Source organism: Eumetopias jubatus, unplaced genomic scaffold (assembly GCF_037043125.1).
Source record: "Eumetopias jubatus isolate StellerSeaLion01/CBP00866 unplaced genomic scaffold, mEumJub1_p1.0 scaffold_1, whole genome shotgun sequence".
NCBI classification, from domain to species: domain Eukaryota; kingdom Metazoa; phylum Chordata; class Mammalia; order Carnivora; family Otariidae; genus Eumetopias; species Eumetopias jubatus.
In genome coordinates, this window is record NW_028274807.1 from 81,649,747 (window position 1) to 81,667,599 (window position 17,853).

The following is a 17,853-nucleotide window of genomic DNA, read 5'->3' on the forward strand; positions in this document are numbered from 1 at the left end:
GTAGTTTAGCCATTAATTTTGCATTAGGTATTTTGTTCCTAATAAACCATTGAATTTAAATTATTTTTCTCTTTGAAAATTTTCCTTCATACATTACTATTATAAAAAAAAAAAGGAGCATGTAGAGTGCTCTCCTGAGTACCTGCCAGTGGCATATTAAATATCAGTTCAATGTTCAGATGATGTACGTTTGTCTTAGCATTTCCCTCCTTGTATTGGAGGTATATAGGGTTGTATCTTAAAATTTAGATTTTTCAATTGGTGACATTGAATTTAGAGGCTGAGAGATGGAAACTTTTGAACGAATTTAGTAGATCATTCTGGATTTGGGCCTTTTATAAATACTAGAATGTAACCAGCATGAAGGTAGTGATATAGAGGTGTGAGGTCTGTCTGTTCACTCCTGCATCCCCAGCACCTAGAGCAGTGCCTGGCACATAGTAGGCCTTTCAGTAAGTACTTGTTGAATGAATGCGTTAAAAAAATCATACACTGTTCGGTAAAAGCTGGCTGTTCAAATGTATTAGTGAGCGTGTCATTACTGTAGCTTTATTCCCCTTCCCCTTAATGTTAATTTCATTATGCAGAAGTTTTCCTTTTTATATTTAAAACCATCCATCTTGCCTTTGATGAGTTTCTGGCTTTGGGGGAAAATGGAGATTCTCCCTCCCATAGCTCAGCTTTTAAATAAGCTATTTAGTTCTCTTCTATTTATTTCATCTTTTTAATGTAACTTTTTGGAGTTACTCCCAGATAGATTAATGTATGGTGTGTCTTTTAGATGTTGGTGTTCCTGGTGTCCAGTGTGGGGGTCATCTCCTACACACAACACTAAGCAATTCTTGGACACCAGCAGGATGTCTGAGAGTTCAAGTCAATTCTGACACTAATCCTGAGACAGCATCAGATTCTACAGGTTAAGGGTTCGGTCCTACAAGACTGCCCTCCACTCCACAACCTCAGACGCCAGTCATAAGCCCCAGGTTGTTTGTTACCTATACTTCTGACCGACTGGCTACAGATGGGAGGTTCCAACAACCTCCTACTTAAAGTTCTTTTAATTTGCTAGAGCAGCTCACAGAACTCAGGGAGACACTTACTTAGATTTATCAGTTTGTTAAAGGTTGTGATAAAAGATATGAACAGCCAGATGAAGAGAAACACAGGGCAAGATGGGGGGAAAGGGCGTGGACCTCCAGGTGCACCAGTCTCTCCAAATCTCCATGTGTTCATCATCCTGGAAGCTCTCCAAACCTAGTCTTTTTGAGTTTTTATGGAGATTTCATTACATAATCATTATTGACTAAGTTATTGGCCATTGGCTGATTCAACCTGCAGCTCCATGGTGGGGGGCAAGATTGAAAGTTTTAACCCTTTAATGATGTGGTTGGTTCTTCCAGCAATCAGCCCCCAACCTTGGATGGGGTCCAAAAGTCACTTTCATTAAGACAATAAAAGATACCTTTATCACTCTCAGCACTTAGGAAATTCTAAGGGGTTTTGGAGTAGTAGGGGTTTTGATCCAGTAACTGTTGATGAAGACCAAATATATATGAAATATATTTTGGTTATCTGAGTTACCAAATATATATTCTTATAAATCACAGTGTCACATAGTAAAACCTCAGTCTCAATTAATTCATCTTTAATCTGTTATTTGTTTGTCCCAACAGTATTCACTGAATCATGTTTCTCTACCCAGTTATATTATTTATGCTTTCGTATAGTAAGCCCTTATGGTTTGAATATATTAAGTCTTTTCTCTTGGTTCATTTCCATTTTTTAATCCATCCAACCTTAGAATGTTGATAACTCACTTGACAGAATGTTAATATGGTAGGATCTGTTTATTTTTACCTTTGAATAGACATACTTTTTTTTTTTTCCTGGCATTCTTGGCCAGGTAAGCTTTTTTAGGAAGCCTAGAGAGAAGAATTTAGGCCAGTAGAATAGTTAGGAGGATGAGACATCTGTGCAGTTACTGGCAGGGTGGTATAAAAATAATTTTGTTTTATGTTTCTGTATAAGTCTATAATGTATCTATCTTTTAACATCCGTTTACCTTTGATTTAGAAATAATCAGGAAGTACATTTTTGCAATTAAGTAAAAGTTTATTTATATTCTAGTGTTCTAATCATGTCCTTTTGACTTTGACTTTGGAAACTACTATTTGCTTATCATGAGGTTAGTTGAGAGAGTCAGAGTTTATTTTAATCTGATACTCATCCTGCGGAAAAGAGGAGCGATGTCTAGAAAGGAACATTTGAGGTCATCTTGTACAGTGACGGTTTATTTGCTTGTTTTTTTCTTTGAAAGGAATGTAGCATGGTCATTAAGAGCCTCGGCTCTGGAGCCTGGATTCAAATCCCTGCTGCTGCTTAACATCTAAGTGTCTCCCTTTCCTCAGCTATAAAATAGGAGAAATAATAGTACCTACTCCTAGAGTTGTTATGAGGATTTAAATGAGTTAGTATCTATAAAGTACTTGAAACAATGCTTGGCTGAGATCTGGCTACAAATAAGGAAGATTGCACTAGCTTCCTCTATTTCTTGCTAAAGCCCCAGGGACGGTGGGATAGAGGCAGCTTCAGGTCAACAAAATAAAACTGAAAGTACTAAAGCTAACGGTCGTTGGGGGAAGGTCATCAAGAGGATGCAACTACCAACTGATCTGTGAGCTGGACCCTTACAATGGGAAGCTCCTTATCCCCGACCCCTGTCCTTGGAATGTGGCTGCCACTTGCCTTCCCGTCTCCCAGAAGCTGCCCCAGGGACACAGCCTTGAGATAACCATATGTTGTGGAGACCACCTGGACTGTATATATGACTGAACCTGGTTAGTGCTTCTATATAAACTTTTAAGATTCTGGCAGGTGGAGTGGAGATCTACTCATCTTGTGGCCACTCAAGAAAAGTCTTGCATGTAAGTTCCCTTGTTTATTAAACCTGCCACCTACCAGTCGAATGGTTTACCTCTTTCTTTGATATCTCCTTGTGTGTATGGGGACCAGTTTACAAACCAACAATTGGCAAACCAGCCAGAAGACCAAAGAAATGGCCACTGGAAAGAGGCATCCTCCTTGAGGGAAATCCCTGGTTGGCTATCAACCTTGATGTGGAGAGTCGTGGCCTATATGTTAGATGCTTGTAGCCCACCACGCGAGTACTGGGATGCCCTAAAAATGCCAGTGGGTTTGATGTGCTTTTGAGAAACTACACACAGCACAATGCGGCAAAGGAGGGAAAGGAATGGCTGCCACAGTGAGCTGATCTTTACTGTGGGCAGCTCTGCTGGCCACTGATGCCCAGCTAGAGGCTGAAGCTTGCGTTAGAAAGGGCTGAAGTTAGAGAACGATGTGCACGTGTTCGCTACCCTACTACCTTTGGGAATGGCAGACAAGGTGGGAGAGCAGGATAATAAGTTAGAGATCCTAGTGTGCCATTTTGCAAAGCTAGGAGGGTGCAGGCTGCTGTGGATTGAGGTCTGAGCACTTGTGACAAAGCCTGATTAGGGTTCTAAGAGGGGGATTGCTAAAAAGTGAAGAGAACAGAATGAAAGGGATGGTATTGTGGTGATTGACAGTGAAACAGACAAAGCGCCAGTGCTGTCCAACCCCTACTACAGAGGAAAGTTCTAAATAGCAATTACTCAAAAAACTCCTAGGAGAAAACTTGCAGTCTTTCTGTCCCCCCTTGAAGTTGTAAATTTTATCATGTCTTTGGAATGTAAACACCCCAGGAGATAACCAAAACACTGCCCACAGAGGCTAAATTTATAAATGGGGAAAAAAGAGGCTTTTCAAAATACAGACTGTTATAGAAGCTCCCTTGCCCCAAAAAGCTTTAGCCACGTGAGTGGTATCTGATTCATGGCTAGAGTTTTGGAATGAAAGCTCTGGGATCTCTGTTTGTGTCTGTCTGCATGTTATGTGTGTCTGTGGATATGTATTATACATGTGGTGTTCTGTCTCCAGAGGGCATTATCAAAATTATTATGTAAAAGAACTCTATTTAATTGGCTTAAAGGAAAAAAGTTTTAAGGTTTTTTTTAATGTACTTTATTTTTTTATTTAAATTCAGTTAGTCACCATATAATACGTCATTAGTTTTTGAGGTAAAGTTCCATGATTCATTAGTTGCGTATAACACCCAGTGCTCATCACATGACAGTTTTAAGTCTTAATATCCATAATGTATTCATGTAAAACTGAAACAATTTTACTTCATCTGCTAAAAGGACAAAATTTTCTTGGATTATTGGTCCATTCTTGATGAGATTGTGAACGGTTTTTCTTTACCTTTCAAGTAATCTGCCTAGAAAACAAAGATTCTGTTTTATGGAAATAATTTCCTGTGCCTCATGTTACCTTTATCAAGTCTTTGATATTAAAAGAGCTAAGTTTTTTACAATTCTGTAACTTTCTGTATTAGCTTTTGAAGTCTTTAACTGTCACTTTGGCAAAATGAATAGCTAAGTATTGTTTCACAGCAGCCTATAATCTAATCAAGTGTTTTAAGCCTTTTGATATTTTTGACAAACTTCCCATAAATCAAATTCTAAAGAAGTCTTGTTGACTTTGAACTAACTTTGGGATTTTTCACAGAGTCCCTGGAACATCTCAGAAGATGTGTTCTCTGTCCTTGTGAAAGGAAGACATTGAACTAATTAGGCTTATTTGGCATGGTAAATTTCATGGGAAGCATTGTCAAATAAGAAGTGATGCTAAACTTTCTTGCATTGTTCCAGAAATTATACAAAATTCCTAAAAATCTGATATGTCCTGATATAATGTTCAGTCGTAATTCTAGCTATTATTTTATAAAGGATGTCACAGAAATAACCAAGTTTCTTTGTCCGTCAGATTGTAATAAACTCTCATCAGATCTTTAACCCTGGCCATTTTTAAGTCTTTTGTCATTTACAGACGTTTATTGTTTTATTCTGATGCTTTTGCAAAAGTGTTCCTGCAAAAGTGCTTCATCTTCAAAGAGATTCATGGAAAAGACTCTGACAAGTACAGGTTTCTGTTAACTAAGATCGGTTTGCCTTCACGTGAGAGGCAATGATGGACCTTTCGGGTGCTTCCCCAAGGCTACACACACAGCTCCACGATGTGTCATGGAATGATAGCCTGAGACTTGTCCCTGTTCTCCTTCTCCACAGCAGTAAAGTGGGCCCCTTGCATTGATGATATAATGTTACCCTGTGGAGACTTGCCTCTGCTGCAGGACCCGCTCTGCAGATTTTGCTGGAACACCTGTGAGGCAGAGGATAGGAGTGTACCCATAGAACATTTACGGCCCCAGGCACTGCTGTGGAGTTTTTGGGAGTCAAGTTGGGTATTATCCCAGAAACTGTACTAATAAGGTGCAAGCCTGTCCATCCCCTAAGAAGGTGAAAGAGCTAAAAGCCTTTGTAGAGGTTTGGGAGTTTGGGAAGACTTTCATTCGCCACCTGACACAGTGCCTCCACCCCCTTATGCCACCTGATAAAGAAAGGGCATGTGTGGGACTGGGGATCAGAGCAGCTCACCTCCTTTGAGAAGACAAAAATCTAGTGAAGTAGATTAAAGCTCTGGGCATCTCCCAAGCAGGACTGCCATTTGAGTTAGATGTGTCTGTGACTCTGGAAGATATGGGTCAGGAACTTTGGCAGAGACAACAGAAGGAGAGAGTGCCCCTAGGATTTCCGTCCCAGCTGTGTGAGGGAGCAGAAACCTGCTATAACCCCATACACCAGTAGTTTCTAGCAGTGGATAGAGCACTCCTCCAGGTAGAGCCTCTCAGGCAGCAGCCGGTATAACAGCCAGTGGGCGGAACTCAGAGTGGTTTGGCTGGTGATCTTTCATAAGTCCTAGCTGTTAACCCTTTGCACCAACTCTTGGGCTGTTCTAAAGGAATTAACCCTGTGGTTTGGACAATGGGAAGCTGAGAAGTGGATGATTATCAGTGGGCCTTTATGTGGTCAGGATGTGTGTTGGGGGGGGACATTTGGGTTCACCTGCAAGAGCCTGAGGCAGTCCTCAACGTCTTCCAGCTTATAAGGTACTGACACCCCCTGGCAGTTAAGAGGCTGATGCCCTGACTCAGGTATGGGTCCTTCAGTAGATAGATACGGCAGACTGAGTGCATAGGGAGAGCAGCGCCCGTTGTGGCCAGGTGGGGTGGTGTATTGCTGAGGATGCCAGGTTGCCCTTGAAATACAGTGAGGTGGTTACTGTAGGAACAGCATGTTCTCTGTGTTCCAGACAATACCCAAGGCAACTGCCAAAGGAATCTAGGGCCGTCCGTTGCAGTTCCCAGCTTGAGAGAGATTGGCAAATTGATTATATTGGCCCCCTCTGTCAGAGTGAGGGTTCTAAATGTGCCTTGGTTTGTGTGCACACAAGCTTTGCCCTGTTGCCATGCAAACTGGGCTGCCACCATGAGGGAATTAGAGAAGCTGAGTACCATGTACAGATACCCTCAATCAACTAGACAGTGATCAGGGGTCACTTGCCAAAGGTCATGATGTTGAAGACTGGGCAAAAGAACATGACATTGAATGGAGGTTCCATTTCCTCTATAACCTGCAAGTAGTAGGGTTGGTAGAAAGGAAAAATGGAATCTTAGAGCAGCAGATTTAATTACTAATAGATAAAACCACCTTGGCCAGGTGGATTCAAGTACTGTCCCATATAGTACATTTGTATGATCAACCAGTAGGGCCACTTGTCCCATATGCCAGACTGGGGACCCCTGCTGAGGCACCCAACAGGGTGCATTATAAAGGTATGGATGGCATGGTAAATAGCCATTGTCCCAACTTTCACCATGGATCAACATGCTGTGCTGCTGAGAACACCAAGCCCCATCGTGCCTGGAAAGGTGTCATCTACTGGAATTTGCAATGAGAGGTCCCACCTGCATTGGTGACTTAGTTCACATCCCTGGATGACGAACTATTTAGTCTCCACTGGGATCCTGTTGTTGAAACCCACCAGGCCTGGAATGGAGCATGTGTTATTGAAAGAGGGGAAGAGGTGGGCATCCTGGTCTGGCCTGTCCCAGCCCCGGTCCATCCCCTCATGCCTAACAGTGCTGCCTCCCTAGCAATACGTACGGTGTGTACAACCAGGTCAAGTTCCCAAAGCTGCCAGCCTCCCTCTCCTCAAGGCTGGGTGGGTATATTCTGTTTTCCACTGATATAATCATTTGGCCGCCTTCTTTATTCCCTCTGTTGGCCTGGAGGACATTACAGAAGTGACAGCCCGCAATGCCTGCCCTTACTGAACACTGAGTGTCTCTAATGAGAAAAGCTGTCCTCCAAAATAGAATGGCCTTGGACATTGTTACTGCCTTGCCAGGAGGCACCTGTGCCATTAGCCAAACAGAATGCTGTGTGTTCATACCTGATGAGTCTCTAACGTATCATTTTTATTAAATCACACGGGGGCACAAGTAAATGACCTGAGTGATCCAACCCCCAGCCTAGGGGACTTAATAAATCAGTGGCTCGGAACGTGGGGCTCTTGGTGGAAAAGTTAGCACTGATTTGGGGAATCATTATCTTAATCTGTATTTTCTCTTTTATGTGCTTGTGTTATGGTTGTGGCATCTGCCTCCAGTGCAGCCAGATAGCCGCCCAAGGGGCTACCTCCATGCGAGGGAAACCTCTTGCTGACTACTCAGGGCACATTGTGTAAGGGGCGGGGCATGTGAGATTGTAAGAGCTGGTTGTGAAGGCTGGAGTGTTAGGGAAGGTCGTCAGGAGGATATGATTGCCAGCTGACCTGTGAGCTCCACCTAGGCAATCACAGGCTCCTGACCTCCCCTGTTGTTGGAATGTAGCTTCTGCTTGCCTTCCCCGCTCCAGAGAACTGTCCCCAAGACAGCTGTGAGATAGTAGTGTGGTGTTGAAACCATTACATGGTTTATGTGACTAAACCCAGTTAAGGCCTCTGCATAAACTCTTAACGATCTGGTGGGCAGGCACAGAGGTCCACTCGTCCTGTGGCTGCCTAAGATAAGCCTCATGTAAATTCCCTTGCTTATTAAACTTGCCACCTACCAGTGTGGAGTGATCTGCCTCTTTCTTCAGGCTCTCCTTGCCCTGCATGCATGTGCAGGGACCAGTCTGCAAAGCAACAGTTCTCTTTTGCAATAATACTGGAATACAGATTGTATAATAAAGTTAATTGAGCAAACGGGATAGATGGCTAATTGCTAGGAGCTACACTCTTTAATCCTGTAATCCCCCATTATTTAGGAATTTATCCTAAGTAATCCAGAAAGAAAAAAATAAATTAATTATTTATCATACTGTTAATAATAAGCAAAGCAGTGGAGAATCTAAACAGAAAGAGAATGATTAAGAAGATTCCTCAGTGGTATATCACAGAGTATTAAATGATAATAATGCAGATTGTGAGCCAACATGAAGGTATTTTAATTGGCTTTTTTTTTGAGAGAGAGAGAGAGAGAGTGTGCTCAAGTGAGTTAGCATGTGGGGGTGGGCAGAGGGAGAAAGAGAATCAGAAGCAGCCTCCTCACTTAGCTCTGGAGCCCCACACAGGGCTTGATTTTACAACGCTGAGATCATGACCTGAGCCAAAATCAAGAGTTGGATGCTTAAATGATTGAGTCACCCAGGCGCCCCTTAACTGACATTTGAAAAATAGGTCCCAAGCTGTATACTGTGTCAGAGGCCAGGGATACAAACAAGAGTAATGTCTCACTTCACTGGAGCCTACACTCCAGGAGCTCTTACCAGAAGCAACCCATTGTAGTGGTACAGGTGTAGGGAAGACACAGGAGGGAGGAAATAAATTTTCTGATCCTAAAAGAGTCAGGAGATTATGACTGAATTCCTCTAAGTGAGAATCTGGCTCAGGTGAAAGGATCAACAGCACCGCTGGGCCTTGGTTGGACGGGGGTAGCTGGTTTCCCACCATCCCTGCAGGGGGGCCACCCCAACCGCTTGGGTTCTGGGACTGGCCCATGGAGACTGCCCCTCCGCAGGGGGACCAGGGCGGGGCCAGAAAGGGGGCCGGCCCCCTCACCCATCACACACGTTGTTGGGGAACCTGGTGCCAAACCATTCTTAGGCAAGCTCCTTCTGAGTCTGGGTTTGTATCCAGCGGAGCACCTCCCTTGCTGGCATCTATAAAGAGTTAGCACTTGGCACAAGAGTTTGTAAAAAGAAAGAAGAATAACAACTGCAAAAATAAATAAATAAAAGAGTCAGGGAAAGCTAAAGGAAAGAGGAAATAGTTGAGATAGGCTGTAAGATTTATCAGATGAATAAATGGGTAATATAGTTAATACGTACAAAATGTTTATTATATGCCCATACTTTGCTAAGTACTTTTCATTATCCCATTAGTTCCTCTCAACACTGTGATGGGTGCATGCACCATTGTAAAAATGAGTAAACAGAGCTTGAGGTGGCTAGGTAGCATGCTGAAGGTTGGTGGCAGAATCAGCACCTGAACCCATGTCACCTGCTTCTAACATCCGTATTCAAAATCACTGTACTTCAACAGTGGCCTCCAATTGTGAGAAAAGTCTACCTATGGAGGTATTAATATTTTAAGACCAAAGAGAAAATAGTTTTGTTGGAGAAAGAGGATTTTCTCTTGATTTTTTAACATTCGAGAATCCTTGCCAACAGCTAAAACATCTGTTGCTTATTATTTTGAGAGACCTATCTCTGGAGGAGCTAGGTGCATCTGTCAGGTATTTCTTTGTCCTCAGCTAGGCACTGAGATATGAAAGCAAGGTAGACAGTATAGGAAGCAGTATAGGAAAAATGGGGTATGACTTGGAAAGTAGGTCACTTTGAGTGGCAACTTTCGATTCTCTTAGGTCAACAATGTAGCCTTCTTTGTATGTATACTGTGGGAATGCCTGCTCCACGTTTTATTATTTTGTGAAAATTGGAGGATTGTGCAATTTCAGCTGCTTTTATGGGGGTTTATCTTTGTCAGGATAAAATTATACTGAGTGCCTTGTTCTAAAATTAAAAGCAGTACAAGTGGCCTCAGTCTCTGTTACGTTGCAGGCATTTGGTAATGCTGGTATAGTACTCATGGTATGTCTGGGGTAATGAAACCTTGCCTGCCAACTCTCATCTGAGTCTTTTTATTTTTATTTTTATTATTTGGTAGGGGGAAAGGAGGGAGGGAGGGAGGAGGGGCAGAGGAAGAGGGAGAGAATCTTGAGCAGCTCCACGCTCTGTGCGGAGCCTGACATGGGGCTCGATCTCACGAGATCATGAGCTGAACCAAAACCAAGAGTCGGACACCTAACCAACTCAGCCACCTAGGCACCCCATCATCTGAGTCTTTTTAAAGAGCATCTGAATTTGGCATTCTCCAACACAGGAAGTCACTTGTGACCCAGGAGATGATGGAACATGACATCATTATATATAGCCAAAGAAACAGAACTCATGCAATAGGAGGATCTTGTTGTTAAGTCCATTTGCATTTCTGTTCATAGGTTTTGTTGAAAGCTGTAAGTTGGCATTTTAGAGATGAAGAAAAATTAGCGTACTGTACACGTAGAAATTGGCCTATTCTTATTCCCATCTGGAACAGTCTTGCACGTAGGTGCTCAGTAAGCCATTTCTTGAAAGAATGCATAAAAGAAGATGTGAAAATTTTTGTTTCTTCTTAATGCTACTGTGCCATTCTTGTGTGAGAATATTAAGGGATGGCATGCCAAGTTTTCCTTTTCTGATGCTGCAATGTCAGAAGATTTTATAAAACTCTCTTAACTCTCAAACTTGGTTCTCCTAGAAAGGCAAAAGAACTAGGATAGCTAAACCAGTTTTGAAAAGGAAGAATAAAGTTAGAGATATCACAGGACCCTATTTTAAGACTTAATGTATAACTACAGTAATCAAGTTAGTGGTATCCGTGGAGGGATAGACAAATAGGTCAATGGCATAGAGCCCAGAAATCAAACCACACAAGTATGGCCAACTGATTTTTACATAGGTACAAAAGCAATTTAAGGAAGAGATGATAGTCTTCTACCTATGATGCTGGAATAATTAGACATTTATAGGCAAAAAAAAGTCTTCATCTAAATCTTACACTTTATACAAAAATTAACTCAAGGTGAAAGATGGATTTAAATGTAAAAACTGTAAAACTTTTAGAAGAAAGCATAGGAGAAAAATATTCGTGACCTAGGGTTAAATGAAGAGTTTGTAGACATGACATTAAAAAGCACAATCCGTAAAACAAAAAAATCAACAAGTTAAACTTGATCAAAATTTAAAACTTGTGCTCTGTAAATGGCCCTATTAAGAGAGAAAATATATTTGGTTCATCTGACAAAAGACTTGAGTCCATAGTAGATAAAAAATTCTCTAAACTCAACACTAAGAAAACAATCCACTTAGACAATGGGCAAAAAATGAACAGATACTTCACCAAAAAAGAATTATAGGTAGCAGATAAGCACAGGAAAAGATGTTCCACATCATTAACCATTAGGGTAGTACAAATCAAAATGACAAGACCTAACCACGTGATGTCAGCCTTTGCTTTAAGGTTTGCCTTAAGGCCCAGCATATAGTCCATTTTGACAGATATCCAATGTGTATTTGAAGTGGTATTATTTTGATTTTTGTCTTCTTCTGAAGCTTTGGATATCTAAATAAGAACATTCTGTACCTACTCTGTACATAGTCCCGGTTTCTACTTTCTTATAGTAGGTATGTTTGATTTTTAGTGTATCTTTCTCCTTTCTTAACCCATTGATTTTTTTCTCCTTGTGGTTATAGGCAGCTTATAGGTTCAAAAACCAAACAAAAACAAAAAACCTACCTTTGTTGTGTACTTGACACTCAGCAGCCTTTAGTTCATTGTTAGGTACCACAGTCCCTAACCAGGAAATAAGTGTTCACCTTATACCTAAAGACTTTATGTAAGAGTTAATTCTTGGTATTGACTCATTTGTCATGTTGTGTTCTCATTCTCTTGAAACTGCTCTACCTTGCCTTTGTCAAAAGGACAAAAATGTGTTTCCCAGTTGCCAAGGCTGTGTACTTTCCTGATATTAAGCAGTACCTTATCTTATCTGAAGATGCATAACTGTGTTGTGAACTAAAGCTATTGTATTTGAGGAGAGAGCTGCCTAGACATCCAGGTACCTCCACATACGAATTCATTTCTGCTGATATTTGAGTGGCCACTGTTCTCTCGGAAATGAGGTGGTGCATAAAAACCGAGACTCTGCCTTGTGTAAGACACAGTGTGGTAGGTGCTGCACCATTTAACTTTTTCTTGATTTGGGCATCTATTCTTTCTTGCACTTTCACAGTCATTGCTGGAAATTTTTGTGATAATGTGAGAAAAGGATGACGTACTTATTATCCTTGTCTGAGGAAAACAATGCCTCTGTTTCCGCAACAGGAGGGGGTAAACTTTGAGTTACTTTTAGAGTAAACAAGGCTAGAGGTGTTCAGATTCTTGGCTCACCCTCTTCTGCTTCAGTTAGACTTTGAGTGATATGCCTTTTTGTTAATGTGATTAATTGGAATTTATAAGCTTAGTGGTAAATATGGTTAACTCTGTATTTCAACTCACAAGACCTTGTGCTTCATGCTGCATACATCTGGGTATTGGAGCTCTTTAGCTGGGCAGCCAGGGTGAGAACCCCCGTTGTGCCCCTGTTGCTGATAAGGGAGAGATAGGGAAGACTTGTGTATATACTGGCTTTTCTGTGTGACAGAGCTGTTTAATTGGGGGTGATTGTGAAGTTTTTGTTATAACAAATGGGCAGTAGAATTTGCGGTTAGTAGTGCAATGACTGACTCTCAGTCCACATTGGGAAATGAAAGAGAGAACATTTTGGTGATGGAAATGTAAGTTTTCGAATGTACAACACAAAGAGTGAACTGTGTATTTTATGTAACGTAAACTGTGGATTTTAGTCAATAGTAACATATCAATATTGGTTCGTCAGTTGTAACAGATGTCCCACCCTAATGCAAGATGTCGCAAATGGGGGAAACAGATGGGGAAGAGACAGGGAGATGAGGAAGTATATGGGAACTCTCTGTGCTTTTTGTTCAGTTTTTCTGAACCTAAAAGTGCTCAAGAGTTTAGAAGTTTTAAGTAACTGGTTGAATGTTCTTAAGCAAGTTCTTATCATACAAGTTCCTGTTTAACCCTGACCCTTGGGATTTCTCAGGTAAGATGAATCTGGTTTGCAGTTTGAGCTGTTCTGTCAGGTAGATTTGCCCCTCTGTTTTTCTGATGTTCATTAACCGTGCTTTTCTCTCTTCTCTGTCTCTGTTGAAACAGTTGGAATGCCAAGATGCCTTGGAAACAGCAGCCCGAGCTGAGGGCCTTTCCCTGGATGCCTCCATGCATTCTCAGCTCAGAATCCTGGATGAGGAACATCCCAAGGGAAAGTACCATCATAGCTTAAGTGCTCTGAAGCCCATCCGGACCACTTCCAAGTAAGAGGCTCTACCGGCTAATGACTTGTCTGTGAAGCACCAAAAGCGTTTTTGGAAAATTCAGGCTAAGATTAGACCATTTGGGAAGACCCGTTTTTAGCCAGGAGCTCTGTTTACGAAACAGTGTCTCATAAATGCTGGCTAGCCTCTCTGTATGCATTGACAATTTTGTGCTTTGGGTTTTCTCTCCTTAGACACCAGCACCCAGTGGACAATGCTGGGCTCTTCTCCTGCATGACTTTTTCTTGGCTTTCTCCTCTGGCCCGCATGGCCCACAGGAAGGGGGAGCTCTCAATGGAGGACGTGTGGTCTTTGTCAAAGTACGAGTCTTCCGATGTGAACTGCAGAAGGTAGGCTTCTCTGGTCTGCCCTTGCCTCCCATATACTGGGTGCATAGGGCCTGAGCTAGGAGGGGGGGGTCCGGCAGTGTGATGCCCTCAGCTCTGTGTTCTTTTAGGATCTGAGCTGTCCTGCGGAGGGAGGGTAGCCTGGGGATGACTTTCTCTTTGCTCTTCTGCTTTATCTCCTATTTCACCTTTAATCCTGTTTTAACCACGGGCTTTCTCTCTCTCTCTCAGCCCCGCTTCTCTTCCTGAGTCTACAGGGAAATTATGTTGCTGCCTTGTGACAGAATACATTTTTGTGGTAGCTGATTATCATGACTAAAATCTAGTTTGCAACTTTACATTTGACCACAGGATCCTTCAGAAAGGGTTGGGGGCCCTTGAGAAAGGAAGTTCTTAGCCAGAAACGAATTCTATTCAGGGATAATTTTTCTGGGTGGGAAGGAAGGACTTCGGTTCTCATCATTTTCCATATCCCGAGAGGCTCCCTCCCTATACAGGGTAAATACGTAGTTGCCCAGAAAGGGTGTATTTTTCCCTGAAGGTGAGGTCCATGTACATAGTTTAAAGAAGAGGCTTGTGTGAGTGGTGTCAAAGCCTGGAGACAGAAAGCAATGGCAGGAGGGAATCTCGGGTCTCTGTTCACCCGGGCAGACGTGTAACAGAGGACATGTGCCCTTGTTAAGACTAGAGAGACTGTGGCAAGAAGAGCTGAATGAAGCTGGGCCAGACGCTGCTTCCCTCCGAAGGGTTGTGTGGACCTTCTGCCGCACCAGGCTCATCCTCTCCATCGTGTGCCTGATGATCACGCAGCTGGCTGGCTTCAGTGGACCAGTAAGTTCTAACCATCCTTCCTGACAGTCTCCAGGGGCCCGGCCACGGCCAGCTCTAACACTCTTGTTTTGTTGCAGGGGTTGTGCTCACCGGTGGGCCAGTTAGCAGCCTTAGTGATGCCTCTAGGTCTGTTGAAAGGGAACGGTTGATTTTGGAGTGAATGGTGGCTGGTCCACAGCTGGAAGGATGAGGGGCCGTGTTGCCAGAGAAGAGCCGGAAGCGGCTCGCTTTCCTGGGGCGGGTGAAGACACGAATGATTTCGGCTCTGCGCAGGATGGTGCTTCATTGTTGCGTGTTGCCATGAAGTGACAGTCTTGGTTTGGGGAGAGGTGTCTGGCGGTGCTGAGAGTGGGTGAGAGCAGTGTGGTGTGGCGTAGGCGGCTGGGCTAGTGCTGGTGACGCACCACACGCCTGGAGGCAGAGCTGTCGCGTGTTTGGCGGTTCCACGGCCAATGAGCCCGAAGAAACCCGAGGAGCGTCGAGGTTTTTTTTTAGAGTCCAAGCTGGAGTCTATTTTAAGTGTCGGTTTATAGTGTAAATCGTGTGGCAGGTGTCGGGGTGGCAGCCGTGGTGTTTTCCTAGTGTGTTCTGAAGCAGAGTGGGTGAGGGAGTGATGTTCACACTGTTTCCTGGACACCTGCTGCGCTGCCTGATGCTTGAGACTTTGATTAAATCTATTCTCTGCATATTTGCCCTGAGGCATCGGAGCAGTAGTACTCCTTATACTGTGCGTTTTCCGTGTGTGGGTAAGCTGGAGGTTCATGGTTTGGTAAGTATGTGCCTAAGATGCATGGTGATTAGGTAAAACTAATTTGCAGTTTTTCTGTTTTATTTTTGTTGTTGTTGTCGTTTGTTTGTTTGTTTTTTGTTTTTTTCTAAATGTTTGATGCCTTTTTAAAAGTTCTGATCTCTTTTCTGAAGCAGAGAACACTACTTTTCTGGTATTAGGTTTCTATATTAATTGACCAACTAACACACTTTTGTATAAGCTTTAAATAAGAGAGACCATGTAAGTGAATATTATATTACTGACCAAAATGGCAAACATTTTCATAGGACCAGCTTCCCCCAAGAAGAGCTTCTGTCATTGTTTCACTACAGGGCTGGTGGCTGCTCTGGATCTTCTGTAGAATTCTTTGAGCTGGGTAGCACAGTATATAGGCTTTCTTGATTCCATTTGGCCAGTGCAAGAAGTTCATTGGCTCCCCCTTCCGAAAAAAAAAAAAAAAAAGAAAAAGAAAAACCAACAAAAAACAAAACAAAAAAAAAGAGGAAGAAATACCATAAATTGTTGAGATTTTAATTTTTTATTTGGGAAAAAAAGCTACCTATGCATGTTCAGTTTGGGGGCCTACAGTCACTCCCTTGAGCATCTGCATATTCCTTTATCTCTCTCTTAAGGTATGGCATCCTGGAATGCTAACTCTAGTAAAGTCTTCTAGGCACCAGGGAACACTGAGAACCTTCCTTTAACAGGAAAACAGCATGCACACTTTTCCTTCTCTCTACCCTCTTGCATAAGAGCAACTTAAGGCCTGTGTTATTTCATAAGATCCCATCCTAGAACAGTTGAGAAAGCAATGGTCCCATCCATAGTCTCTCTAAATGATAAAAAGATTTAAAACTACAAGCAAAGCAAACTTCTTTTTTTGGAGTACCAATTCAAATAAATTTCTTTTTAATTGGAAATTGAAGGATCAGCCTGGTTTTGAGATTAGTGCTAGCAATGAGCATACCTTCTGTTCTGTGGATTTAAATCCTTTCAGGGAACACCCATTTTAGATTTTTGCACATTTTCTAATATGGCACAACTTTCAAACTGGCTTAGTTTGTTCTTGCAGAAATCTGTGTAAGAACCGACTCCCCAAATAGGGGGCTATTTCTTTTCTCCCCTCAGGCATCGCTGAACTTTGGTAGCCATATGCAGAATATATGAAACGACCCAAGTTCATGTGTATGTATGTTTTTTTAACTGGCCGGACATCGATACATCAGGACGATCCAAGGTTTCAGTGATGCCATTGGACCAGTGCTCTGTGCAGAGTGTCCAGAGGTCACAATAGTGTTAATGGAGTACCAGAAAGGTTAAGGGTATGGTCCTGACCTAAGATGAGTGGCCAGACTTGCTAAAGTTACAGAGATGATATGTGGCCTTCTTGGATATGAACAGTTTAAAAAGACCAGGCCTGACCTATGATTTTTGTGTAAAGAATTAGCATCCACCCTGTAGATCTGCAAGAGAAGGCTACCTCCTGCAGTGCTGTACCTTGGTGAATGCTAACTCTGCTCAAGGGCCTTTTGGGGGAAAGGGCAGTGAATAGCCTCTAGAGAGGTAAGTTTCCCACCCTCCCAACCTCTCCCCAGCTGCAGCTTGCTTGATGCTGTCAGGATCTGGATTTGGGGGGAGTCTCTCTGTAGTGGAACCAGTGACAGAAGCTGTTCTTTAGAATTTTCAGGATGGCTGTATTCTGCGGTCAGAATGAGAGTCAAGCTGGGCAGAATCTCTCGCCAAGAGTTCAGGTAAGGTAATGTTTATTCACTGGGAATGCTTTCCACAGCCAGACAGCTATGCTGACAATCTCTCGAGTTTTTCTCCCAGTTTGTTTATGTTTAAATGATAAGTTTGTAACTTTTTTAAAACTAAATTTTGGTTGGATTTTTTCATGAAAACCTTTTTTTCTTTATCCCATACATACAAAATGGTTTGAAATGTAATTGTTTTTTTTTAAGAACCCTATGTGTTGGAAATTCTTTAATCTGCTGTTTCCTCTTCCCCCCTACCCCGAAAATTTTACATAATGTAAGCTTCATTATGTCTTTTACCTTCCCCCGGCTCCCCACCTCCGGGAGGTACTAATGCTCTTATCCAGTGCTGAAAAATGGCACTGTAAAGGTATGGGAAGGAAGGAACCCCAAACTACAACCTGCTGTCCTTTCACGCCTTCCTCTGGAGACTGTTCCATCAGTGCTGAGGTGTGTGAGAAAATGCTTTACGGCACCGCCATCTTACTGAGTTGCTTCACGTGAGGAAAAATGGGGTTTTGACCCTGCCACTCAGTGACTCAGTTCCACATTTTGGATTGCATACTGGAAAAGAAGCCAATCTTCTTGCTAGTAAACCAACAACCCAGCTGTATGCAGTGGTGACCCAAACAATGGATATAAACCTGAAAATCCGAGGGAGGGGAGAGGTGGAATACAATAGTTCTCGGGAT

At 42.6% G+C, this 17,853-nt stretch overlaps 1 protein-coding gene across 2 annotated transcripts in view; it reads left to right on the forward strand.

The window, feature by feature from the left end:
• ABCC5 (ATP binding cassette subfamily C member 5) overlaps positions 1-17,853 on the forward strand; it is an 86,217-nt gene that overhangs the window by 14,025 nt on the left and 54,339 nt on the right. For both annotated transcript variants that reach the window (XM_028101133.2, XM_028101135.2), the window contains exons 3-5: positions 13,303-13,460; positions 13,655-13,810; positions 14,491-14,638. In XM_028101133.2, coding sequence (XP_027956934.1) covers positions 13,303-13,460; positions 13,655-13,810; positions 14,491-14,638 — 462 coding nt within the window. The remainder of the gene's footprint in view (positions 1-13,302; positions 13,461-13,654; positions 13,811-14,490; positions 14,639-17,853) is intronic.